Source organism: Pyxicephalus adspersus, chromosome 8 (assembly GCF_032062135.1).
Source record: "Pyxicephalus adspersus chromosome 8, UCB_Pads_2.0, whole genome shotgun sequence".
Lineage (NCBI taxonomy): Eukaryota > Metazoa > Chordata > Amphibia > Anura > Pyxicephalidae > Pyxicephalus > Pyxicephalus adspersus.
This window is the reverse complement of record NC_092865.1, coordinates 41,959,733-41,986,453: the sequence shown is the minus strand read 5'-3', so window position 1 is coordinate 41,986,453 and position 26,721 is coordinate 41,959,733. Positions and strand designations below refer to the sequence as shown.

At 39.0% G+C, this 26,721-nt stretch overlaps 1 protein-coding gene across 1 annotated transcript in view; it reads right to left on the bottom strand.

Moving 5' to 3' along the window:
• Window positions 1–16,047: 16,047 nt before the first annotated feature.
• Window positions 16,048–26,721, bottom strand: part of PDE4DIP (phosphodiesterase 4D interacting protein) — a gene marked incomplete in the record, with an annotated part of 46,582 nt that continues 35,908 nt past the window's right edge. Inside the window, 6 exon segments of the mRNA XM_072420928.1 lie at window positions 16,048–16,085; window positions 16,921–16,967; window positions 18,777–18,915; window positions 22,017–22,237; window positions 22,899–23,134; window positions 25,018–25,420. Of these exon segments, the coding sequence (XP_072277029.1) occupies window positions 16,080–16,085; window positions 16,921–16,967; window positions 18,777–18,915; window positions 22,017–22,237; window positions 22,899–23,134; window positions 25,018–25,420 (1,052 nt within the window).

The window sequence follows — 26,721 nt, the reverse complement described above, 5'->3', positions numbered from 1 at the left end:
GGTTTATGGCTACAGAAAGTGAATGATATCATGATGATGGAGGACCTTAGGGCTAGTGCCTGAGGCTCCACTGATAAATTTAATGCTATGTGGGGTACTTGGTTGTAGTATAGGGAAACACCAGAGTTTATGTGCCACCTGGACCCTACCTTGGCTTGAGATGTTTTTATATGTCAATGCTTTGTTCTTGTCCTTCACTCTAAAATAGAAGAAATAAGCCACCAGCCCGTGCCCATGCCCAGATTGCCTTGCAGACCCATATTATAACAAAAAAAAGTCTTAATGCCATCCATTTTATTGGTTGCATCCAATATTTATTGCTCTCTGGACAGTGGTTGTGCTTCATCCAAAATTATTGAAGCCTACATTACTGTTCAAGAATTGAAGGAAAAGTTACCTCTTACTAATGTAACTATCTCATTACTCGATTTTGACTTTAAATTGGCTAACCTTGCCCATTTTATCTCCATAAACTGCCATGGGCAGTCAACTTTTTTTACCCCCCTGACATAGAGAAAGCTTTTGATTGAATTGCTTGGGACTATATATCCTAAACCTTACAAGATTTAGGCATCTCATCCAAGATGCTTTAGAGGATTTAGGTGCTTTACTGTACCCCTTTAGCAGAAGATATAGTGAATATCAAGCACTTTTGACGTTCTTGATCACACCAGACAGGGATGCACTCTATCTCATTCCATACTTATCATGACTTTAAAGCCTCTCAACAGACAACACAACCATGTTGAAATTACGTTACCTAATCTGAAATGAAGGTGAAAATAATGTCCCCTTTTTCAAAATCTTATGTGCTCAACTTGGTTCTTCCATTGACTAAAGTTCAGGAATGTCAGAGAATTTTTTTTCTGGACATTAAAATCCATTCCATATCTGAGTATACAGATAGCCAGTAACTGTTCCCATAATACCCCAATCATGCGTAAGGAATGCTGTAAAGGCTACTGTTCGTAAGCTGTTCTTTTTTGCAACTTAATTTCTACGCTTTACCAGCAACAGTATGTTTTGTGTCTGATGACAACTGGTTCTGTTGTTAATGAGAACAAGATCTCCAGACAAATTTTTAAAGAATAGAAAACCTTTATTCTACTTATGATAAAAGGTTATATTAATGTTCACACACAAGAGACAACTTTAATATTCAGGGTGGCATAGTGTTTGACATATTTTATTTTAAAAACTTCTCTCAACTGTAGATAATACCTGTTGAGGTAGTCCTAATGCTGAGGTAAGCAACATACCCATTCTATCACTGAAATGATGCAACAGCAAGGTTTTGCTTAACTGGCCTTCACAAGGCCTCCGAACCCAAACATTAGCGCCATCAAAATAATAAAAAAAGTAAGGGAGGGTAGGAAAAAAAGTACTCAGCCCAGCACCACTCACACACTCAGCCTTAGATTCTCAAGAGCTGTGTGTCAAATGTGGCCTGGAAGGTAAAATTGATCCAAACTTGCCATACATTGTGAAATGTTTAAAAGCAGTCCAGGACCAGAGCCACCAGCTTTTCGTTCACAAGGAACTCTTTTATACATGCCTTCACCTCTCCAAGGTTGAGCCAGGGGTCTTCCAAGCCCTGGCAAGAATAAGTTTTGCTGAATTAAAGATATGGAGTAATAAAATATGTACCATTCTAGGGTGGTCCCCATGGCCCAACTGCAATAAAGCCATGATAGGTGTTGGCTGTAATGATAGACCTAAGATTGTGTTGGCATAGCAGAACACCACTGCCCGGAATTGCTGAGCCGTAGGGCATTCCCACCAAATATGGTACATGGATCCCACCTCTCCACACCCATGGTAACATAGAGGGGAGGAGGAGGAGTATATCTGTGATAGTCAAAGTAGAGTCAAGTACCACCTAAATAGGACTTTGTAATTGGGTTCCACTGTAAGGGTGTTTTGAGAGCATCTGGCCGAGTAGACCCAGACCTCTTCCCACTGATCCTCCATGAGATTATGTCCCACATCCAGAGCCCATGCAATGTGTAATTATTAGGGGCCTCATGTTGTTTTTTGAAGTATTGAAATGTTAGTATCTCCCTCCCTGAGAGAAATGCAGACATCCAGGTCAACTCTTGCTGGCTCCACCATTTGAAACACTTGGGGTCCTCCAAATCTGGAGGAAACATGGGGTTACCCAGTATACTTGCCATCGGTAAATGTGAGGACACGAGACGCCCCTTGCTTTTAACTGTGTCCCATACCTTAAGGGAGTGGGCTAATGGAGAGGAAAGGTGGCATGGATGCTGATGGGGGAAAATCCACGACAAGTTGGATATGGAAATCGGGTGGCAATCTGGGATATCAAGGTAAACCCACATCACAATCTCAGATGTGGCGTGGAATTTGGCTAAGGGGATGATTTGGGCTGCTTGGTAGTATTTTGTGATGTGGGGCACTGCCAGTCCCCCTCTGTCCTTCCTCCTATAGAGCACCTTCTGGACCACCCTTGGTCTGGTGGGACTCCAGATATATTTAAGCACAGCAGCCTGGAGTTTGCAAAAAAAACGCTGGAGGCACGGAGATTGGTAGAACCCTGAAAAATACAGGAATTTAGGTAACTACATCATCTTGATGGAGTTATTCCTGCCAAACCAAGATATGTGAAATAGGCGCCAGGACTCTAGGAGGGAGTCCAGGGACCTCAGCATAGCCAGATAGCTTCATAGAGGGTACAGTACGATGCAGTCCGGTGGACCCCCAATTACAGAAGCCTGGATACCCATTGGAAAGATAAATTGGCCTGAATGCTCGCTAACGCTGATGTTGGGAGAGAAACATTGAGGGCTAGGGAGTTACTCTTGTTAATATACAACTCGATATCTTGGCAAAACAAGAGAGGGTAGTAAGAATATTAGGGAGGAAAGTGTGGGGGGAGGTTAAAGTGAGAAGGATGTCGACATGGAAGAGCATTAATTTATATGCTGTCTGGTGTTTTTTTTTTTTTTACTTTAGTTCTGCTTTAAGGACATGGTGGAATCTGTTGTGTTTTTTTACACCTGAAGTTAGATTAAAATATTTTTAGATCCTGCTAAGGACCAGCATATTTTTTCTATTAGGTCCTGATGCTAAAAAAGTTAAAAATAGGAGAGGGTGGACTTTTTGCTTTTGACTGTAACCAGCAGGTTTTGAACTTTAATAAACATTTTAGGGATATAGTAACAAAGGAAATTAGCATAGGATCATTACTAAAATGTGAAAATGAAAATAGCAACACAGATTAGTGATACGGTGCCCGAGTGAGGCTCTCCACACACAAAAAAAAAAAAAATAAACTTTAAAACTCAAGCACTATAACTCTTAGACCTTATAGACCCTATAGACCTTATGATATGGGCCCTTTCAAAAACGTACACACAATTAGAGATTTGGGGTTGATTTGGTGACATCTGGTCTACTCCCCGCTTTAGATTTGCCGTATTGAAGGATTGTTGTGGCTATGTCTGTTGGTTTTAATGCTTGGTTTATATGATTTCAGATATATCTCATTAGTCCTGAAGAATTATATGTTGAGAAACGCGCTGAACACCAAGATTGGATGAACAAACAAAGTTTCTGTAACAGCTAATATATCTTCAAATTTTTAATTATAAGTTTTACTTATATAATTATTCATATTTTTAACTAAAAGAAATCTCTGATAGAGTTGGCAATTAGTCCATTTAAAGTCCTGAAATTTTATTTGTTTTTGGCTATAATAGAGGAAATGTATGTTTCAACTGTTTCCTATATGGGGAAGGGGCATAGAAGGGAGAGGGATGGAGGGGTCAGGGGCAAAGGGCACAAAGAGGAGGAAAATAGGTGGAGTGGAGAGAAGAGGGAGAGTGGGGTTAAAACCCTCCTTATCCACAGGGACAGGTTTAAAAAAAAACATAAAAGACAAAAGCAAAGACTCAGGGCCAAACACACCCATGTAGTCCATCCATGGCTGCCAGATTTTAAGAAATTTACTGTTTCAAACATGTAGCATAGGACCAGGAGATTTACTTCCCTGGAATCAAAGTTGAGAGTAAGATGGAACATATTTGTATTTCCTTACTGGGGTCAGGTACTATCAAAAAGAACCTACTTGGAGTTTTCTAAAAAAAAAATAATAGAACTATGGTAACGATTAGTCAGGAGGATTCAGTAAAGTGGCGTAGTTGAAGGTAAAGAAACAGTGCTTTACTTGGAATGTCTGTATTAGCACACTATCAAAGGACCACACTCTGGAAAGCATAAGTAAAGAATAAACATCTACAAATGCAAGTGGAGTAGCTGTAAGTCTCTGGTCCAGCACCAGTGCTGGCCAGATGCCAATCACCCAATGTAACGCTCACAGTCTTTGCCTATAGCAAGCCCCAGGAAGCTTGTTGTGCCGCACAACAACCTCACCTCTAGAGGCTCTGTCATGGGATAAGCTTGGAGTTATACAGAAAGGAGGTGCGAAGCGAGGCCGGGCCATAAGTTTATATTTATCTTTGCAATATGGCCAAATAGATCTGGTACATTGCATAGGGTGCATCCAGGGGCATTATCTGAGTTCCATAACAAGAATTTAGGATGCATTGGAGCCATGCATAGTTTCTCAATCTCTGTCAAGCAGTTTAAAGAAAGTGTTTGAGGAAGTCTGGGACCCACAGGCCTCCTCTCTCTCAAAGGGAGCAGAGCACTGACTTTTGATAGACGGTGACGTTTGCGTCCTGAAATTAAAATCCAAAGGTTGCAGCCTGCAGTTTTCCAAGCACCAGGCGTGGGACAGGGACATGAAGAGTAGCAAAGAGCTACTCCCCCCACTGCCATAGCAGTTGTCTTGGCAGTTTGTTCTGGGACCTAACATGCCAATAATGAATTTGCCTTGTTCCCTTTGTCATAATATTGCAGACGCAAAAACATCAGGGATATCTCTACTTTACTCAGCACTAAGTTTTTACCAGGTTCCTAACATCCACTACCTTGTGGAGCCTGCTTATAGAGGGGTTTTCATATAGTGAATGTTCCAGCCAGGCCAGGGATGCCTCAAGTTGATTTCTCAGAGGCATTTCGGCTTTTTTAAGTTTAGTCGAATCTGCTATGTAATGGCCATGGAGGACAGCTTTATGTGCCTCAGTAGTGAGTCCAGATTCTCAACAAAATGGGGGTATTTAGGCAAAAACTATGTGCATGATGGGTGCATGATCCGACCATGCGATTGGTGCTTGTACAGTCCAAATGTGTCTCCTGCAAAAATGCTATATCTGCACTGCAATGCTTGAGCTCCTGTAATATTAGCCTTCATTTAGCATTGGAATTCAAAGAACATTCAAAGAAAGAAATCTAACCATAGAGGTAATTTTGAGAGAAAGATTGCATAATAAATTCTATCACCCAATTGCGCCGGAAATTTAAAAAATCCCTAGGCCAAGGCAGCCAGCCTAGTCAAGGAAAAACAGGGAAACACAGTAAAGAAACACATAAAACACAAAAAATAAGTCATAACACATACATAAAATAATTTTACTGAGAATTATCCTATTTGGAGGGGTCTCGAAAGAAGCCTTTCCCACGTCCAAGGGTCCATCTAGGTATAAATACACCAATGACCAAAAACAAAGAAAGGAAGCCCCTTTATTGAAACTAAATCAATAGATTCTCTTCCCAACCTGCTCTGCTTATGAAAGAGTAAAGCTCTGCGCAGAAATGGGAGAGGGCCTCCGGATGCTTCAAGGTCATGGATCGACCCTCCTGTCAGTTTGTGAGGCTAAAGGAAAAGCCTAAATGATATGGAGTAGACCAGTCACTTAGAAGAGTAAAGTAAAGGCCGCAGAACACAGCATCACTGTGATCCACGAGACAGAAAAATTGCATGCTGGCCTCATCAACAACGATAGACCTCATGTTCCTAGCATTCCGCATGATTTCTTCCTTTAAGGAAAAGTCATGTACTCTACAGATAACATCCCACAGTTGAGTAGATGGGCCCGGTGGCTGCAGGGCCCTGTGGGCCTAAACAAGATTTTCAGGATTAGCCCCCGGCCGACCCAGAATGTTTTTGAAGTTACCCTGAAGAATTTGAGGGAGATCTGAGGGATGAGTGGCATCTGGGAGGACCCTAACTCTTATATAGTTACAGCGGCTCCTGTTGTCCAGGTCCTCCACATGTAGCTAAATATCCCTAATGGTTGAGGATTGAGAGGTTAGCTGGGTTTATAGATGAGAAACAAGGGTTTTGGGGATTGCAGCTCCTCATTCATCATGTCCACCCTTCCCTCCAGATAGTGAAGATCAATATGAAGAGCATGTATTTTCTCGCTCCAGGTGTCTTCACCTCTTGGACCAGCTGGCGAAAGCCATCTTTTGAAGGGAACAGTAAAAGATAATCCCGCAATTGTGCGTAAACCACTAGAGAAAGGGGTGCTGCAAACGTTACGGGTATGGAACTCTGTGGATAGGTAAGCATGGTATTTTTTACACCTGGCAGTTGTAATCCCAAGGGCGCACGGTGCTGGAGGAGATAGAAAGTGGTGCTGGAGAAGGCTGTGCCTCCCTTACAACCATATCAGGTTGGGGGGGTTGAACAGAACACAGAGCAGAGCTTCCCTGGTCAGTACTCATTACATCCTCAGATGTAAAGGAATTCCCTGAAGGCTGTGTCACAAAGCTGGAGTTTGCCCTTATGAGCAGAAGGAGGACTTTGAAGCAGTAGAGGAGTGAGCTGTGCTGCTGTGGAGGTGGACTCTGAGGTTGATGGAGCCATAGATGTGTGCCACATGAGCCTTGCAGAATCAGAGGTCGGGCTCAGGGATCCCCGCATATCCTGGGTAGTGAATAGGAAATCTGAATGTAGGTTGGTTGTTGGAAGCAATCCTTTCCTTCAAGCAGCCCTGGGAGAGGGAGCTCCATAGCAGCAGCTTGTACTGAGCCGGCAGCAAGAGGGGTTCATGAAAGGTTCAAGCACCATCTTGACCCGGCCGTCTGATCCTGTGGAGCGGGCTTATTGAAGAATTTTTCATGTGACTTAAACAAAAAAATGTAAAATTTATGAATACATTTTATAGTACAGGGCCGCAGACTTTTGGCTTATTTGCAATAACCCCGATATCCCCTTTTAGGGGGCCTATATACTTGCTATTCCCCCCTTGTTTTCCTATTTAAAAAAATACTATTCACATGCATTGTGTATGCTGGCTAGTACAGCTGTTTGTTTATATATATATATATATATATAATATACATATATTATATACTATATATATATATATATATATATATAGTCCTTTGAAATTTGTCCTGCTTCTCTTCCCATAGTTTCAGTTTGTCTGTTAGCCCCTCCCTTCTTCTTGAGTTTGCTGTTTGTCCATTTTGTCCACATCCATATTTAAGTGTTTCATGCCATGACCTATTGGATGTTCACTGATGTACGGATTATCACAGTTTGGAATAAACTTATCAACTAAATAAAAAGTGTAATTCTGATCAAGTTAACTGTCTGCCAACCCTGGTATTGCTATCTCTGGACAACTGGGTAGTTTTAGAGATCACATTTTTAATGCTAAAGCTACGTACACACGGCAGATTTTTATCGCCCGATAATCGGCATCGGCCAAATATCGGGCGAAAATCTGCCGTGTGTACAGTCGGTGTCGTCCATCGTCCGAACGACCGACCTGCCGGATCCACGGACGATGAACGACGACCGATCCTAATAAAAGGGAAGGGGGAGAGCGCGCAGCAGGGTGCCTCTCGGTCGCTCTCCCCCTCCCCTCTCCATAGAGCATGAACGGTGCTGTATGTACAGCACCGTTCATGCATCGTGCAGTCCCTTGTCGTTGGAAAGGATCGTGAAAGATCCTTTCCAACGACAAAAATTGCAAGTGTGTACGCAGCTTTAGTCTAGGGAGGCAGAACAGTCAAAAGATCTACTGAAGGCTTCAGAACATAATGAGATGTTATACTGTATATGGTCACTGGAAATACAGCAGTTTAGGGACTGTGCAGCACCATGTCTATTGTGACACAAGCCTGTGTGTCAGCAATGTAATTACAGCTTATCATACACCTGCTTGAAAGATTCCAGTACTGCAGAGACTGTTTATTGGGACAGTGTAATACAAGTCAGTTTGTGCAACACACATGCAGATAGTAGAAACTAGATGCATTACCAAATCCAATATTGATTTCTGCCTAGAGCAGGCCAAAGTCTGTCCCGGGGGCCAATTGTGGCTCGTGTTCAGATTTCCATTCCGCAGCCTCCGTCAATAAAAATGAACAATATGCGGCCTGCCAGCACTGTTGATCACAATAAAAAATGCACACGTACAAAAAAACTATTTTATATTTCATTGGAGTTGATCAACCGCCTTACAATTATCGGCCTGCTACTCAGCGGGCATAAGCGACAGGATGGGAGTCCCCATGTGTGCACAGGGAATCCCTTATGTCATTATAGTGGGCATGTCCTGTGCGGGAACCGCACGGACCATGCCCACTCTGATTCCAAGGATGTGCTCTGCACAGAGCCCTCACTGACACCAGACTTTGTGCACAGCAAATCCCTAATGTCACCCTGATGGGCATGTGCTGTGCGGGATCTGCGCAGACTACGCCCACACTAACCTTGAGTAAGTGCTGAATAGTCGTCCCCCACACATTTTCACCTCACCAAATCTGTCCCTCTTTGCAAACAGTTTGGACACCCCTGGCCTAGAGTATCCTGTGAAGCAAGTGAATCCTGTATGTATTGCTTTGCAAATATCCTGCAATCTCAAAACAAAGTTAAGACTCATACAGTTCTCTGCTGCTGAAGGACATTACCATTAACCTTTTCACTGCCAGCACAGTATCTCAGAAAGACACTGCACATTCTGCAGAAGCTATCCCTCTGAAAGAATCAGAATGCATTTCAGATCAGGAATTAAATAGTAAACTAAGCACCAGGGCAAAGTACTCAACTAAACTGACTAGGAAAGTTCAAGAGAACTTTTAATCTGACAAGGAAGAACTGTTGTTTAAAAAAAATCCCCGGGCACTAGAGGTTAAATGAGGAAAAGTCTCCCTATTCATTCACCTCTAGTGCTCTGTGATTGAGGAAAGAAAAATCCTGATGACGCTTGAGCTGTTTCTCCATTGAGAGTTCATCTGCAGATAAGTACAGCCCAGGGAGCGTGGGAACTTGCGGTCACGTTACGCAGTTCCGTATGTGTTCTTGGATAAAGAATCCCTATCCAAGAACACATACTACAGTTACACTAGGGCTGCAAGAACAATCAGGGGAGTGGAGCCGTCAGCTCCACTCCCCTGATTGCTCTTGCAGTTTTACACAGTCCCGAATAATAACCCGGAATCCCCACCCCCATAGACTTCTAATGGTGTTCGAATTCAGCGTTCGATCACCCGAAAAATATCGGGCTATTGGATCGAATAGCCGCCGAATCAAACACTGAGCTATTCGACCAACACTACTTATAACAGCTACCAGAGATTGTCTGAAAATTAACAACATTGAAGAATCACAGAAAGAATTAAAAGAATTTGGTGAGCTGCATGAATCGAGATCTCACCACCCTGTATCTACCAGACCCTCAGGGGTGTCAAACTCAAATACACAGAGGGCCGAAATAAAAAACTTAGAATTTACGGGCCAAATTTAAAAATGAATTGAAAAAAATGAGGAAGTTTTTCCTTCTCATTAGATATAAAACTTTTTCATATGGCAACAAAGAGGTTTCGCTTAACATTCAATCTGGAAGAAGCCTATAATAAAAAAAGAGGCCTAGGAATCTTTTTTAAATTCTATTGAAGAAAAAATCTTATGCCTCTTTTTCTATTCGCTAATGAATGTCAACAGAGGAGGGAACGCTTGTGAGTCTTGACTGACCATGAAATATACTTATAAAATCCTGACCATCTGCACTAAATTTGAAGCCTCTGTAACACCAAAAGACTCCTGGCACCTCCCACATGTAACTGAGGGGGAGTGCTAGAAATGCCAGACGCGGCCAATGCGGGGCTAAATCTTATGAGTGGCTGGAAGTCCCTCTTCACTGAAATAGCACCGCTACTAAAATTCCCTGCATCAAAAAAAATGCCGGGCCAGATTAGGCCTGCGAGCCAGAGTTTGACACCCCTGCTCTACAAGATCTTCCAAGTCTCTACGATCAAGATCTTCCACACTCAGCCAACAACTTAGATCGGATGCAAAAGCTATTAATTTTCAGGCAGCCTTCACCCAAAGAAAAGCTGAAATGGAAATAGAGGCCACAACTAAGAAAGCAGAGATGGAAACAGAGGCTGCACAATAGAAAGTAAAGATGGAACCCTTTGATATACAATGTGAGCCTGTCAGGGCCATGGCTAGCTTGAAGACCATTGAACAAGCTGTGAATGACAGAGAAAGAGATAACAGGAGCAGCAGATACTTGCTTGTAATGCACAAGACTTAGTAGATCCCACTCCAGAACTACAGCTACCAGTCACTTTGAGTCCTCTACATATTGCACCTCCTCCATCTCAGGACAACATGCCTAGCTATCCCTCAGTACACCAGCAAAAAGCACCTATGCAAACACTGGTACGCAGCTGAAAGATAATCTGTATTACTATGGGACTAGTAATTTATCTGCTATTACCAATACTACTGGACAGCTACAAACCATTTTAATCCATTTTTTCTAATCCACTGCCAGGGTGGAATGTCTTTACACCACCAAACCCTCATAAATCATCCAATCTCCATGCTCCAGCTATTGGAACAAACTCCTTTCCACCTGCAGCCACACTGACTTGTCACAGTTTTCTAAATACATGGTTCACAAAGAGCTCACTAAGACCTCACCACGTATGATGACAAACCTGAAAACTACAGAGTTTGATAATTCACCTTCAAGACCACAATTAGAAGACTAGATATCACAGCTACAGAAGAAATATATTTGCTCATCAGATGGATAGATCCTCAATCTGTAGAACAGATCAAGAGTGTCATAATGTCACAGGGCAGGATTGTGGACCCTCGGTGTCACCACCCTGGTTGGCGGAGAAGTGCAGGGGTGCAGAGTCTAAGCAAAAGCCTAGTCTTCTCCAGGGCCTTTATAGGTGAGGATGTTGCGCTGCAGGCTGTTTCCAGGTTGCATGTCCCGTCTACGCAGAGGCTGGTAACTGCTGACAGGCAGGAACAAAGTGTGGTACAGGAACATGAGACAGGAGTGTGGTCAGACAAGCCAGAGGTCAGGGCAGGTGGCAAACAGGAGTAGTTGGGCAGAGCCAGAGGTCAGGGCAGGCAGCAACTAGGAGTAGTCAAGCGGAGCCAGGGTCACTATACCAGAGTATCAGAAACTGGATACGCAAACTGGAACAACTACAAACAAAGCCAAGAGGAACGCCTTGTTCAAGTAACTTCCTGTTGCCAGTCACTTCCTTTTATAGTGAAGGTCATGTGGCAAATGGGAATTACATGACCATCAGGTAAGAGAACCCACCACCACAGGGTATGCTGGAGCAGAGCCAGATCAGGTGGTGTCCACATTTCTGCCAGCAAATGGGTGCTTCTGCAGAATATTCTGATTCTCTGGGGTAAACGGGCAGCTCTCAGGGGATCACATAACACATGATATGAAGTGACCAGTCGACAGGATTTCTGAACAGGGATACTACTGCTACTGGCTACAGGGAACCGTTAGATGATTGACACGGACAAAGGCACAGATCTCCTGGTCCTGATCTGTGGCAAAGAGGTTCTAAGCAGTTTACATTGGCAACCCTGCCACAGGTCCTAATGATGCATGGGACAAAGTACAGAGTCAAAGTACAAGAATTAAAATTTCCCTCCCTTCACCTACTTTTGTGAGATTTTTAGGAGAGTTGCAGACACTAAGAATAACCCACGTTTCTCATATGGTGAAAACAACCCTTTTGATCCACCATCACTAAGGCCCGCAAGCTCACTCAATACTGACAGGGACTGCAGATGTCCAGTGTCAGTAAAAAAGACTGATATTCTACCTACACCTACTACAGTTCCTGTAAGGTTTGATCAAATTAGGAAAAATAGGACTCCATGTCAAGCCACACCCACCAATTAAATGTATTGGCTTCGGGAAAAACCCCCTACCAGAACCTAAGGAATTTTTAAGAAAATTTGGAGTCTGTTTTAAAAGTGCATCCTCGCTAAAGGCTGTAAGGCTACTATTAAGTGCGTAGAATGCAACAGTGATGATACAAGCACTTCATCCACATCCAACATTGTTCCACCTCTTCTAGGACCCCCCGCCCCCCGACCTGTGACAAAGCAAGGCGGAAATAGTACAGATAAAAAAAATATCTCCTACTTCGTGTGTACCCTAAGGGACAATCGGAAAGGGCTGTAAGACTGTATACTATCTTTGATGATCAGAGTGGTCTTGTAGTGGCTCCTTTGAATGCCAACTAGGAGATACCTCTACCTACTTTCATAGAGTGCAATCAGATTCCCACTAACAGGGAGGAGATCCCCAGTCCAACAGTTGCCTCTAACCACCCTCACTTGGGAAACATAGCTGACCACATACTGACCCTTAACAAAAATGCTGAAAACCTCCTCCTATTAGGAAGAGACATTCTGAGGGTCCACAAAACTCACCAAGAAATAAATGAACCACATGATGCCCATAGGCACATTGCCTTGACCCAGGCTGGGTAATCATAGGCAATGTCTGTTTGGAAAAAATCAGAAGACCTACTATGAATTCTTTAAAAACATGTGTGCTGTTAAATGGAAGCAATACTTGTTTTAAACAATGTCCAAATCACTATAGTGTGAAAGACTATGCAGGAGGGGAAAGCAACAATCCAATATTCAATGTGATAACAAGGCCAATTGCTTTGATATTAACTTGACTTGTATCACTGATGACAATGAGTTGGCAGCCACCAATGAGGACACGGAATTCCTAAAAAACCATGGACAAGGTTAGCACCACTACCATTTCGTACCCCAAGAATGGAACTACCAAATATTAACATGCAGAAGCACAGTTTATTTCCTTAGAGCGCACCCTGAACAGAAAACCTGAGATGAAAAATCACTTTGACTTCATGCAGAACGTGTTTGATATCATGCTGAGCCTGGACCACCACTTTTGTAAGGAGAAGAATGTTGGTACCTCCTGTGTTTTGCTGTGTATCATCCTAGGAAGACAGACTTCCTTTTTTACTCCACCATTTTGTTTTATTGTATTATCCTTTGGTGTACCACAAGTAAAAGTATGCTCACAAACTGCTGTGTTGAAGCTTCCTGAATGTGATCAGTAAAGGACCACACCGTCTAACAATCTTAACAACAACCTCATAGGAGTTTTGTTCTGCTTCAGGCAAGAATCAGTTGCTGTGATAGCGGATATTAAGCAAATGTTTAATTGTTCATGAAGACAACAGAAACTTTCTCCGGTTCAGATCGTATTAAAAAAATGATGTTTCAACACAGTTTTAGACTACAGAAGATACATGTCTTTGGAAATAGGCCTTCTCCTGTGGTGGAAATTTATAGACTAATAATGCTCAGTATGGGGCAATTGAATTTGGATTTGATGCTGGTCAATCAAGGGAACTTCTATGTTAATTATAGATTGAAGTTTCTACTAATAAAAGAAGAAGCAATATATATGTCTGGGTTTGAAAGGCAATAAACAATATCATTCTTGGCTGCTTACAATGTAAAGTAGCTCATTTTAGATTCCTTTTAAGTAGTAAGGAAATAGACTTATTGCACCTGTTTGATTTACATCTTACAGGGTTGAGATAATTCTTTTGAAGTTGGGATGTATTTTTAAGTAACAAACTTTTTATTTGTTTGAACCTAATAAAGTAATGAAGCATTGTTTACTCTCACAGTGACTACTAGGACATTTCAAGATCCTTTAACCTAGTGGTTGCCAACCTTTTCAGTCTACGAACCACTAAACTTATGGGCTCTGGACCACGTATGCGCAGGGAGCCGAGTGTCACTCAAAGGGGAAGAAACTGTGATGTCATGATGCCAGAATCTGCCCACTCTCGCATCACAGGTCTGAGCCTGAGATGAACCCGCTCACCACCCTGAGCCTGGGATCCATATGGGGGACATGGTCTGCCAGAACCGCAGACCATCAGTTGGCGACCGCTGCCCTTATTCTCCTTCAATCCAATAACAATCCCCTTATGCTTTCAAAGCTATTTTATGATCCTTTTGATCAGTTCAACTGAACAATAAGAATTTCCCTCAATTTTGTGAATACTGTCTAAAACTTGTATATATAGAATAGATTTTTTGAATGTTAGCGATGAGTTAAGTGAACCTAACTTTTCATTGCTGTTCTATTGGTCTGTAAATCTGCCAATAAACTCCAACAGCTTGCCTCTGTGGACGATTAGATTTTCTGAGTATTCTATGTGATCAATCTTCTACACAACAGAAGATATTAAATTTGAACTGGTAACCCAGAGTCTGACAATGATTTACTACTGTTACACTCAACACCTCTGTTAAGCCAAACACAAAATTGGGTTTCCACCATTTCAGACATTTTTCAAAATGGTGTTCTGTTGTATGAGCTATTGCACGACTTATCCATGTTGCTCATCACTTTACTAACAGTTCTAAGGACTATGATGTGTGTCATGAGTGGCATATCTGTAAAGGACTTCACAAAATTGAGGAGCTCTGTCAAGCAGAAAGGATCATCGTTTCAAATTCTCAATTTGGTGGCAATGCTATCATCATTATAATCAAATTATCTTTAGTAAATTGTGTTTATTTTTGCATACAAAGTTAACCCGTGAATCATGCATAATAAACACTGACTCTAAGTCATAGGACCACAGAATAATAAAAACAATTAAGACATGACAAGACACATTAGGGAAAGGGAAAGTCATACCGGATAAATTCTATTGTTTTATTGTACCTAAATATTTTAAATAATTGAGCCCATTTACTTTCATGGTTCCCATATCAGTTCAAATTTGTCTAGAGTATTCTTAAGGATATGGGTCATTTTATCATTGGTCATAATCCAATCCATATTGGCTTTGAATGGGTTCATTCGTATATGGGGGGATTTCCATGATTTAGCTAAGGTGACCTGAGCTGCCAAAATCATCAGTTTCAAGAGTTTTATTTGAGACTTACCGGTGGATGCTATCACATCTGCTAAATAACGCCATCTCTATGGTACCTTTTACCCTTCTTTTCATCACCGACGACACTTTATCGAAAATTTTGTCCCAAAAATTTTTGGCAACAGGGCAAGACCACCACATATGTTGTATTGTACCATTTGTCCCACATCCTCTAAAACATAAAGGAGAAGTTGAGGGATGAATTTTTAATATCCTTTCAGGAACCAAGTACCAACGAAGCATAACCTTGTAATTAGCTTCAACTAAAGCTGTATTTAATGATATTTTCGATGGAGAATAGGCCATATCATTCCATTCCTCTCGAGTAAAAATTTTACCTAAGTCTTTGTTCCATGATTCCATGTATTTCAACCTATTTACTGTTAATATTAGGGTACCATATATTATTGAAATTTGCCCCTTCCTCTCTATTGTTGATCTACAGGATCTTTCAAAAGGTGTAAGGTTTAGAGGGCGTTCAATTTTTGAATCTACAAAGGATCTAATTTGTCTATATTGGATATATTCTTTATTAGGAAGTTCCTTTTTACTCATTAGGTGTTCTAAAACTAACATATCACGTTTGTCTACAATATCATAAATAAACTCAAATCCGTTGTTACACCACCAAGAAAATTGTGTACTATCTTCCCCTGGGGAAAATTCCAGGGTATTCCATAAGGGTGGAAAAGGGGCATATTCTGAGCACAAATTTGTTTTTTAGCTATTCTGTTGAGGAATAGCTGGTGTGCTTGTGATCATTGTCATGATCCAATTTTGGCCAAGCTTTAGCTACAAGCTTAGTTACACGGATGACCCTCACAATTGACTCTATAATACTTTGATGTGCAGAGGAGTTCATGGTCAACCTGGTGCTCTGGTTCTTTAGCACCAAAACAAGCTGTGTTGATATGCCGTGTTCAGTTTTTGCCAAATTAGCAATATAGTAGAACAATGCTGCATCTGACCTATTGCTGAAGATAGGAAAAAAGATAAAATTAGGAATATTTCAAATAGCCAGTGATAAAATTGGTAATCTATACATCTCTAAATCCACTGTCTAAAGAAATGCGTTTAGACTTTGGTTTGCAGATATCTGCAGATATCAACTTTGATTACTTATTGGAAAAAGAGGAACTCTATGGTTCAGTAAAAAAATAGAAGTTACTTATATATAGGACCTAATCTGAATATTTATAATATAGATCTGCTGGTCAGCAAATATTTGCCATTTCATCAGTGACAGTGATGTATATTGTACTCCTATTCTGGTAACAGATCGTACATTCATTGGCACACTGATATAGATCATGATTGTCCAATGAATATTTTGGCATATAAACATATATGCATATAGCAAAACATTTTGTTCCAGTGATATCATGGTTTCATAGTTTCTAATGGCCAAATATAATATTATTAGTACAAATGTACCCTGTACTATATGCTTAGTCTTTACATTTTCTAATATTTGCTTATAGTAACCCTGATACAGAGGGTCTAATATCAAGTTCTAGGTCTGAGAAAAAAAGTGTTACATTACTTTATTTTGGCTGAATTGTTTTGTAGTTGTTGGAGCTAGAGGTACATTGGGGCTCTCCCCTCTTTCATTTATAGGTATAAACATCCATGCACTGGCTAGTCTGCCTAATTTTAAAATGTACTTGTACAAAAAAAGTCTTCGGATGTTCGTGTCAAGTGTGCATGCCCATTCACCTTCTAATGTCTATTGTTTGCATTAAAATCAGCATTTTCATGTAGGATTAGCCTGTACACAGTGGTAGTTTTTTGGATGTATGACGCCCTTACCTTTAGGTTAGATCTTGCTTTCTTTAGAATTCCACAGGTACTTGTAACTGTAATATTAAGTTAAATAAAAGTGCACATTAAATATCCATTTAAGATGAGCTGCTTCAAGACAACATCAATGTACTTCAGTACATTGTAATGTGTTTTTTTTTGCTTTTAGTGATTAAAATTGTCATTGCTTTACAGCTTTAAAATGTATAAAATGAACAACCATGCAGTCTCAGGTAGAAGTCTGACTGAGAACAGTATGACTAAAGACATCAACTTGTCCTTCTAGCACATGCTGCTGTGGTTGAAAGTTCATCTTATTCACTTATTAGTCCTAAACAATTACTAAGACTGTTATAAAGGCAGGGTGTTTTATTATATTGTGCTGCTGTAAGCACCCCTGAATACTGATGCCAGTTTATACAAGCTAAATTTTGTAATATTTATTATTAGAATTGATTAATAAAGGCAACTTTTGTTATTTTGTTTATATGCAAAGCTTCTTTATAACTGTACATATCATCACACAATAAAAAGTAGATGTGGTTCAGAATCTTATGGTTCCGTGTTTTTGAACTACAGATAACTTTCTGTTTCTAACATCCCCTGTTCTGCTTCTCCCTTTCCCCCTGTTCTCTTGCTCAAGTTTAGCCTCCTGTATATCTAGAGATGGACAGAAGTGGGAAATGATCCAGAATAGAAAACATTTGCTAACAAATAGTAAAAGACTTTTTAAAAAATCTATTCCAGGTTTGCTGGATTACTCAGCTTTACTAATCAAAGTGCATTCTCTCCAGGCCCAAAATATGGTGTCAGAAGATGCAAGTAATATATATATATATATATATATATATACTGTATAATATATGACAAAAAATATTGTTATATATATAGCAGGACTAACAGTCAAATTAAGTGACCTCAAATTAAGTGTAAAATAACTCTTGGAGACAGTTTCTAGGTGTCATTGAGGATCAATGTATTATTATATTGTAATTAATAGTTTATTTTAGAATAAAGTTTTTTTTTTCTAAAAAATAAAAAATATTACATTAAATTAATAAATTCCATTCCTATTAATCTGTTACTAAACAGTTATTTTCTATTAAACATTAATATTTACATTTTCTTTTATTTAATTTTGGTATTAGATTTAGTTTACCAGAAATATAATTTTACAAGAGCACATTAAAAAATTAGCAATGGTCATTTTTTACATCTTAGAATAAATTAAAAAAATAAAAATCTTTTTTTGCAAAACAGTATTCCCAAAAATTCCCCCCAAATAAAAAAGATGTATGTATTACTTTGTCCTAAATATTCACTAAGTGAACAATAATAAAACAGGCCCAAAGTGGAAATATAAAAAATTGCAATGGTCCATAAGGTATAAAGTTATGAAAGCTTAAGCAGTAATTACTTCAAGTCATCAAAGGGTATTGTACAAATATTGAGAAGAATGCAATTGCTCATCTTCCTTTATCAATGTTTGTTACTTGGCCATCTCTAGCTTCAAAAAACTAGGGCTTCCATTGCTGAATGAAAATGCTAGTTGCCTGGCTGTCATTGGCATTAATATTTCCTTCATTACTTATCTAATAAAGGCGGACAAAATTTAAATCTCAATCAACATATAATATAGGCAACTAGCATTGTAAAAAAGTAAAATTCAGCATTGGTTTACAGATGTTCAAAGTCCTAGTTTCTCTTTCAGAACAAACATGTGTTTTGTTTATATTTGGAGTTTTATGTAATGGAACAACAATTAATTGACTGTAACACTGTAATTATTGTATGTTCTGTCTGTTTTTGTTATGGAAAACTATATAAAATCAATAAAAAATAAAATGTAAAAAAAAATTACTTACGTTGTCGTGATATAAGTTTTTCCATGCTGTGTTTTGCAAGGTTTGATATTTTCAGCTTTTCTGACACTCTCCTTAACATTATCTCTTTTTCCTTCAGCTTGTTTTGGAGATTTAAAATTTCATCTTTCATTGCTTGCTCCTGTTAAAAATATTGCCTCATTACATTTTTGTAGCATAATAACATGTTCATAGACAAATTTTAGTTCCTAGGTTGTACTGTTACTAACACATTTCTGTACATGCTAAGCAAAACAAATTACTTAACATGTACAGGGATCAGAGTAGTGAAAATGATTTTCCCATGGGATATTTGTGCTTTTGAATTTTTTTGTGTATTTAATTATTATTTATATAATGTCAATTTAAATTGTTACTTTATTTTTGTCTTGTCTCACTTTTATCAAGGTTGCAGTGACATTTTAAAACCCTAGCTTTACCTTGCCCATTGGGCCTGATTTATTAGAGCTTTCCAAGTCTGGAGAGGATACACTTTCATCAGTGAAGCTGACTGATCCAGCAAACCTGAAATGGATCTGGTCCAGGACTGAAAACATTTGCTACAAATAGCAAAATACTTTACAGAAATCCATTCCAGGTTCACTCAGCTTCACTGATGAAAGTGTATTTTCTCCAGCCTTGGGCAGCTTTAATAAATCAGCCCTATTGTCTTTAACTCCTTTCAAAACAAAAAACTTCATCTCCAATCCCCCTAATTCTCTCCTGTAAATTTGACCCATTGCTTCACTTGTTTTTAAGGGTTAAAATATATGGGCCTTTAAAATGTACCAGCCATGTGAATATTGTATGTTTGTCATGCATTATTTGATTTGCATAAAGGAATACAAGAATATCACAAACTGACCTCAAAGTCATGTTATCGAGTCATGATATTCTTCACTTTTTTCCTATACTCTTTTTTAACTTCCCCAAACATTTTAAGGTTGGCTCAAGAGGTATATATGCTGGCATTTTTTATGACAAGAAAAGTATCTGTGCCCCATGTCATATTTAGGGTTCCTACTCTCCACCGTGTACACTGGTATCAGTTTTTATGCCCTCTATTTGTTTACATGCTGCACGGAAGTGTTGAAAACAAACATTTCTTTTACTATCACTTTAAAAAAAATACAATGCAGCTACATCCCACTATATATTCACAGTTGGTGAAACATAATTAAAGCAAGTCTGACATATATACTGCAGTCCAGACAGACTTGTGTATGCAGAAATATAGTAATTTTAGTGGTATCTGGATGTGAGTGGTGGGGTTTGGGGTGGGATGATGCTTCTCTGTGTACTCTACCCTTTGTCCTTGGGGCTTATCTGTCTCTTCTGGGCAAACATTGATCTCTACTCTGCGCATGTGGCTTCTCATTTTCTGTTCGTGCTCTTTTTCTCTCTTTTGTCTAATATGAGTTCTTAATCAACCCAGGGAGTTCAAAGAGCTTTTTCTAATTTCAAAAGGATCTAGAGCAGGGGTCGGCAAACTCCGGCCTTTAGGCCAGATACGGCATAGCCGGTAGTTCGTTCCGACCTAATGCCCCCTGGCCGATCCGGCCTAATGCGGGGGTAGCCGAGCGGATCTGCCAGGGGGCCTTAGAAATTACCGCAGCCGCCGGAGCTCCATGCCGCCTCCTTGCTGTTGCTCCCCTATTTACCGCGGCTGGCGTTGATATTCCACTGCCACGGTAAATAGGGAAAGCTCCCTGAAGGTAAATCCCTCTCCTCCACAATGCATACAAAGGAGAGGGATTTCACTTCAGGGGGCATTCCCTGGTGGTGGGCGGAGCCATCAGGGCGGGTCAGGCCTAGTGTGCTCCCACCCACCCCATAAATGGCCTACTGGCCATAAAACGTTGCCGACCCCTGATGTAGAGGGTCTAAAATACTGCAGTTAAAAAAAATATCTCTATGTGATTATTCCTATAAAATGTCTGATCTGTTACCTCTGCTTTACTCTTTTTGTATCTGTTGTTAGCCCCTGACCTTTGTCTCGCCCAATTTTGTATATTTATATATGTTTTGTCTTGGTCTATGCCATTCCTTTTTTCCTGTAAATAAAGATTGGTATAAAAAATTATCAAAGCAATCTTTTGCATGCCTTTCAACCTCCCTGGCTTACTAAGCTATTCCATGTAATGGTGAGGTGAGCAGTTGTAGTTCTGTTGTCGTTTCTTCATAAGATAGACTTTTGTCATATAAAGCAAGTTACCGCTCTATTTATTTATTTTTTTTGTAACAAAAATTGTCTGTGGTAGATTATCTGATCAAAATGTACCCCAAAAGATTGTGAGTCTCGTAGAATGTTGTAGGTTTCTAGTAGTAGTGTTGATACCACCTAAATTCAATAACCTATAAATATAGCAGCAAAATACTTAGATTTGAAGCAAAATATTATTTTATTATTACTGTATTATTTAGGGGAACTATTTCTGCATTAATTAGATTTCCGCCAGTTTTTTGAGTAAGGCTGTATTTGTACTACCATAACGGGTGTTGCCACAAACTACAGCACCCAACACACCTTGAAAAGTCACAAGGAACACAAGGAAAATGAAAAAAAAAGAAGATTTAGCAGATGAAACGACAGCAGGTAAATACGATTACAGAGACAGTGGTCATTGAGTAGGGAAGAGTTGCAGAACCCTGCCTCCTGGACATGTGGATATCTTGGAACTCTTTCCGGATGGTTAGCCCTATATATGGAAGGGGTACTAAAGAATGTAGGGGACTCTTTAATTGTGGGTAGTCCTTCCATGTTGAAGATTTGTAGCTTGTAGTTTGCTAATCCTCAGCTTACACGTCTCACTCTTCTTACAGGCAGGAACTGCTGGACCAGTGTGTTAGCACTATACCTACTGTTCCTGTCAGAACCATATCACTTGCTTATTCAGGCAATCAATTGTTGTAGAGGGTAATCAATATCAATATGAGTGTGAGGTTGGTGCTGGGGGCATCTTGGGGGGCTTCCCAGCATATTTGATAATGGTGAAGTCATCCAACGTTGGAAGACCAAACAACTGTACTTTGGCCTACTGTAATCAAACCCTCCTATTATTGTCTAGGAATCCCCCTGGGTCTTGGACAAATCTAGTTGATTGAACTATGAACGATTTGGAAAATGTATTGAACTGTTGAACTATGATCTGTTTTACTGTTGTCTACTGTGAGTTTTCTCATGTATTTGATACTAGTAAAATGATATTTGTAGTTACTGTGAAATGGCAAAACATTACCTACCTTTTCTTGATGGATTTCAGCTTCAAATATTTTAAGTGATGACTGCATATACATCTCCATTTCTTCTACCATTGACTTACTCTCCCACACATGCTTCTTCAAAGCTTGGAAATCTATATGATCTATGATGTAAAATCCATTTTCCATGGGCATGTTCTCATCTAGAATTTCTGAATGAGGATGCAGTAAAGTATCCAAAGATGCTGAATGGCAACATACGTCTAAAACATAAAATTAGATTTTATATAACTTCCTGAAACCCATTCAATGTCAAAAAAAATCTAAAATCGGGAAACAAACCACAGAAAAAAAGACTAGATGAAATATAGATTTAATTATTTGACATGGTGTGCTCTAAAGTGTTTAAGAAATTGGTGGAAGGACAATATTTATCATCTAGAATGTTGGCTGGGTTGGTCATGGGCTTCAAACCAGAGTGAAGAATATGGGTGTGCCTCCCTTTACAAGATTCATCTGTCAGGCCTGGAGTCTGTGCTGGGGAAGAGATTGGGTGCGAGGCCTCCCTAATATACCAGTCCACCTGCCAAAATACTTAGGGCTATAAGGCCTGTGCTGGGAGTTTTGGAAAAATGTCTTTTCATGAAATATGTCTTATTGCTGAAGTAAGCTGCCTTCCTGCAATCGAGTCAACATTTGGATAGACCCCTTGAAATACACACACACACATACGCTTAATATATATTAGGTTAGTTGAATATCACGGGCTTGGTACTGTTTTAATTCAATAACAGTGTTTTTAGGTGGTTGATTTTGGATTTAGGTTCTCATTAGAGCTATGTAAAAGTAGAACATTAAAAATTAAGTGATCTAAAATGTAATACACAAATTACATTTTCTGTGCAACAGAGTTCCAGTACTTACTGTTGTTTAGTTGCCTTTTAAGTTTTTTTGCAAGTTGGTTTACTTGAGTGAGGTGCTCTCTGAAGTTTTTACCCATGCAGTAGTCTATGTCATTAGTTTGAAGCATCTCTTCAATTAATTTTATGCTTTCATCCTGATGCTGAGTCAAAATGTGGCAAATACTTTTTCCTTCTTGCATTTTTTGCCGTATGAATGAAAGCTCTCGAGCTTGCTCCTGAATAAGCCATTCATATTTTCTAAAACAGGGAAAAAAGGGTACAAAGATATTTGAATTTGAATTTATTTTTAAAAAATAAATTTATTTACCATAGTTTATTTAGCAATTTATTTGGTGTTATGTTCTTTTCAATATACAGGTATAACAGAGCCCAAAAAAAATTTGACCAGCGATAGTTTTAAAACATTAGGGAACATATTACTCAAACTGTGAAAGTGGCAATTCTCAATGACATAAACATTAACCAGGAAGATTCACTTGCAGTAAATGTTTTGGTGATTGTCACATCATTTATTACGTGCTTTGTAAACGTATACACAAGTATTGCTGTTGATTAAAAGTAAATAGTTTGGTTCTATAATTTGCCTAATTTATAATGACTTTAAAATTATGCTGGTAAATTATTAATAATACATAAATGAAGAGATAAAACAATTACTAAGGGCTGATTAGTCTAAAATAAAAAGAAGCAAATTTATGGCCTATGAAAAAAGATTTGGATCCATGAGACCTCCTACTACACAAACATACAGGTAGATTTCAACCTTTAACCCCCAATACACCCAATGGCTCTTTTCCAGAACTTCTACCTGATGAGGTTCTAGTATAACCCTTATAATAATAATTTACAACCCTTTAGTATATTCCATGTGGCAATTTTGGCATATGCCAAACTCTAAATCTTTACTGAATACCCACTCCTCTTTGTCCCTTCCACTTTGGAGTTATGGTGATAATATACTAGGACTATTCTCCCCCATGTTTCTTAACTGAGCTGCAGAGGGGCTTAACATCGGTTTATTCAATCCTAAACCTGACGGCAAGAAATGCATACTCCTTTCCAGAATTTAAAGAATAAAATTCCATTTATGCCTAATAGCATATGCCTCCTGATTCAAACCAGAATTTATTGTGTTAGGATAACTAGATCATTGTTCCCTTCAGATTGGCACAACCCATCAGATACTTTGTAAATGACACCCCCACTCCATTCAAAGCTATATCAAAATTTTATCTTTTCTTATGGGGAGGAGCTGGATTGTACTGAAACCATGAGAGGCTTAGCAAATTGGTGATGCCATTTCCCGGAAGTAGAAGTATTTCAAATTCTCAAAATGTATCAAGCATTGTGGAAAGCAATCCCTGAGACACAATACCGGGAATGTTCTTCCACTTCTTCCATAAAAAATACAACTTTCTTATATCTGCCTTTAGAATCTTCTTTTCCAGGGTAGTGTGTAGATTGTCACTTCTCCCATCGGCAGTGGGTAGAAAGTTTTACATTGTTAGCTTTCCCCCACCTCACCGACCATCCGTCTATTCCTAACCAAACTTCAGCATTTGTTTAAAATAGAGTGGATCAAGGCCTCCATTTACAAAGACACAATTATTTTTTGAAACTTGGGAAAGCTTTATTACCACCCTTAACCATCCCACCAAAAATCTATTTCTACAACTGTTTCTGCCTCATGGTACCTAAGTAGAACTATGGGGGGTGATTCTCTTATTTAATTTACAGGGTCAATTTATCCAATAACTAGGTTATGAGGACCTCTTACGATACAGTTCGGGCTCATTTTATTTTTGTTTTTTCAATGTAAGTTTTTATAAGGAGTTTGATGTTAATTAACAGTAACCCCCTGAAAAGAGATCATAGGCAACCTGTTACTGATATCTTTTGTCATAATGCTTATGCCTGTAACATTTTTTTCTGCTTCTTCTATTTGAATATCTTGTATGTAATACAATACAATGTATGAATTATCGTGTTGTGATATTTCCTATATTCTACACTGTTGATAAGAAAAGGAAAAACAGTTTTAGCATGCATTCATTTTTATTGTTGAATAAAGTGTACCTTTAAAGTATATTCTATTTCCTAAATCTCATTTTGTTACTCACCCAACCTCTTTAACTGACTTTATTTGGCAATTACTCCCAACGTATTTCTGCATCTGATAAAATTGCACCTCTAGTACAGATACTCTTTGAGCAAGCTGGTCTAGGCCTCTAGGAATCATTCCTGTAGCATCTGAACACCAGGGTTCACCTCTGTCTATGTGACCATATAACGTTGCACAATGAGATGAAGAATAATTTTGGTTTTGAAGAACTTGAATTAGATTTTCAGACTTCTCCAGTGAATCCCTCAAAGTCTTCACAAGCTGCTTCAGAACAATGATATCTTCCAATTTATTCAAGTCAATGTTTCTGTTAGTTTGTTGAAAGCTTTTTTTTCCCAAAGGCGAACTAGTATCCTCACGAGACCAATCTTCTGTAAACCAGTCATCATCCTCATCATAATCTAAAGAAAGCAATAAGTAATTTTGAATTGAGAACTGATATGACTATTAAAAATTATGTATATCTAGCTTAAGGTAATAAATAATATATATTATTTTACCAATTGCAGGTATTTGTTATCTGTACTTTATCTTCCAGTGACTACATGTGGTTGTTGTAGTGTGGATTGCAGGATAATTGTAATGCTAGCTACAAAAAGACCAATGGGTTTCACTTTGCCTTTTACATACAAAGACCAGTAAGTTACAGCACTCATATTTGATGCCAATACAGCGCTTGATTTATTCAACACGACTGATCAGTACATACCACAGTTTAAAGTTGGACCTAAGATTTATGTTATTAGATATTGTCTCTAGAAAGAGAGGATGTGACATGATCTTGTGGTAGATCAGGTTCACTAAATCAAAAGATCTAAATACAGACTATAGTTTCTATTTAAAAAGCAGTTTAATTGACATTAGTCAAGCATTTCATGGTGGAAAATCAACCACTGTCACTAAAAACACATAGACCTGGTGGATTCTCCACTAGAAAATATCTGCTGAATGTCAGATTAACTGTTTTATAAATACACCCCTATGACATACAGTACAAATGATTATGTAATGTTTTGCTCTTTATTTTACATGTTTCACCGATATTTCTGAAGTTTCCATTGACATCCTGTATTTTTTTCTGAAGGCAGAAGATTTGGGTGAGGTGTTAGAAGGGCCAAAATGTTGGTAGTAGCACCATAATTCTTACATGGGCATTAACAGGAGCAGTAATGACGACTAGAATAAAAGTGTTCAGTCTTCTTGTAATACAGTATAGACACTAAATTATTTAAGATATTTATAATAATGATAATCTCAAATATCTTGAGTGTATAATTATGATAAGTATAGAACGTATGTACTGCCTAATCAGTAACAACATTGGGTGCATTGAATTCCATAGCAATCCAAGCTGGTCCACATTCTTAGTGGAGAGGTGAATGTGAATATTCTTGTCATTTACAACTCTTACCTCTGTGCCCTCTCTGGCATGACACTTATATAAGCCCACCACAGCACCACTGCCTAGCTTTAGTTCTGGCTGTCAATTTAGATGGGGGTACGAAGTTGAAAGGAACGTGAGCCAATAGGGGTACAGTCTAAAAGTGATCATTCAGTCCTAAATAACAAAGTTAATACAGGTAGAAAATAGTCCTTTTGGGCTGTCTTGGAGTTTAATATCAGTGATCAAAATGAATGGGTTGCCTTAAGCATGCAAGTTAATGTGTGTGTGTTAAACTTACCAAAATATGTAAATAGGACC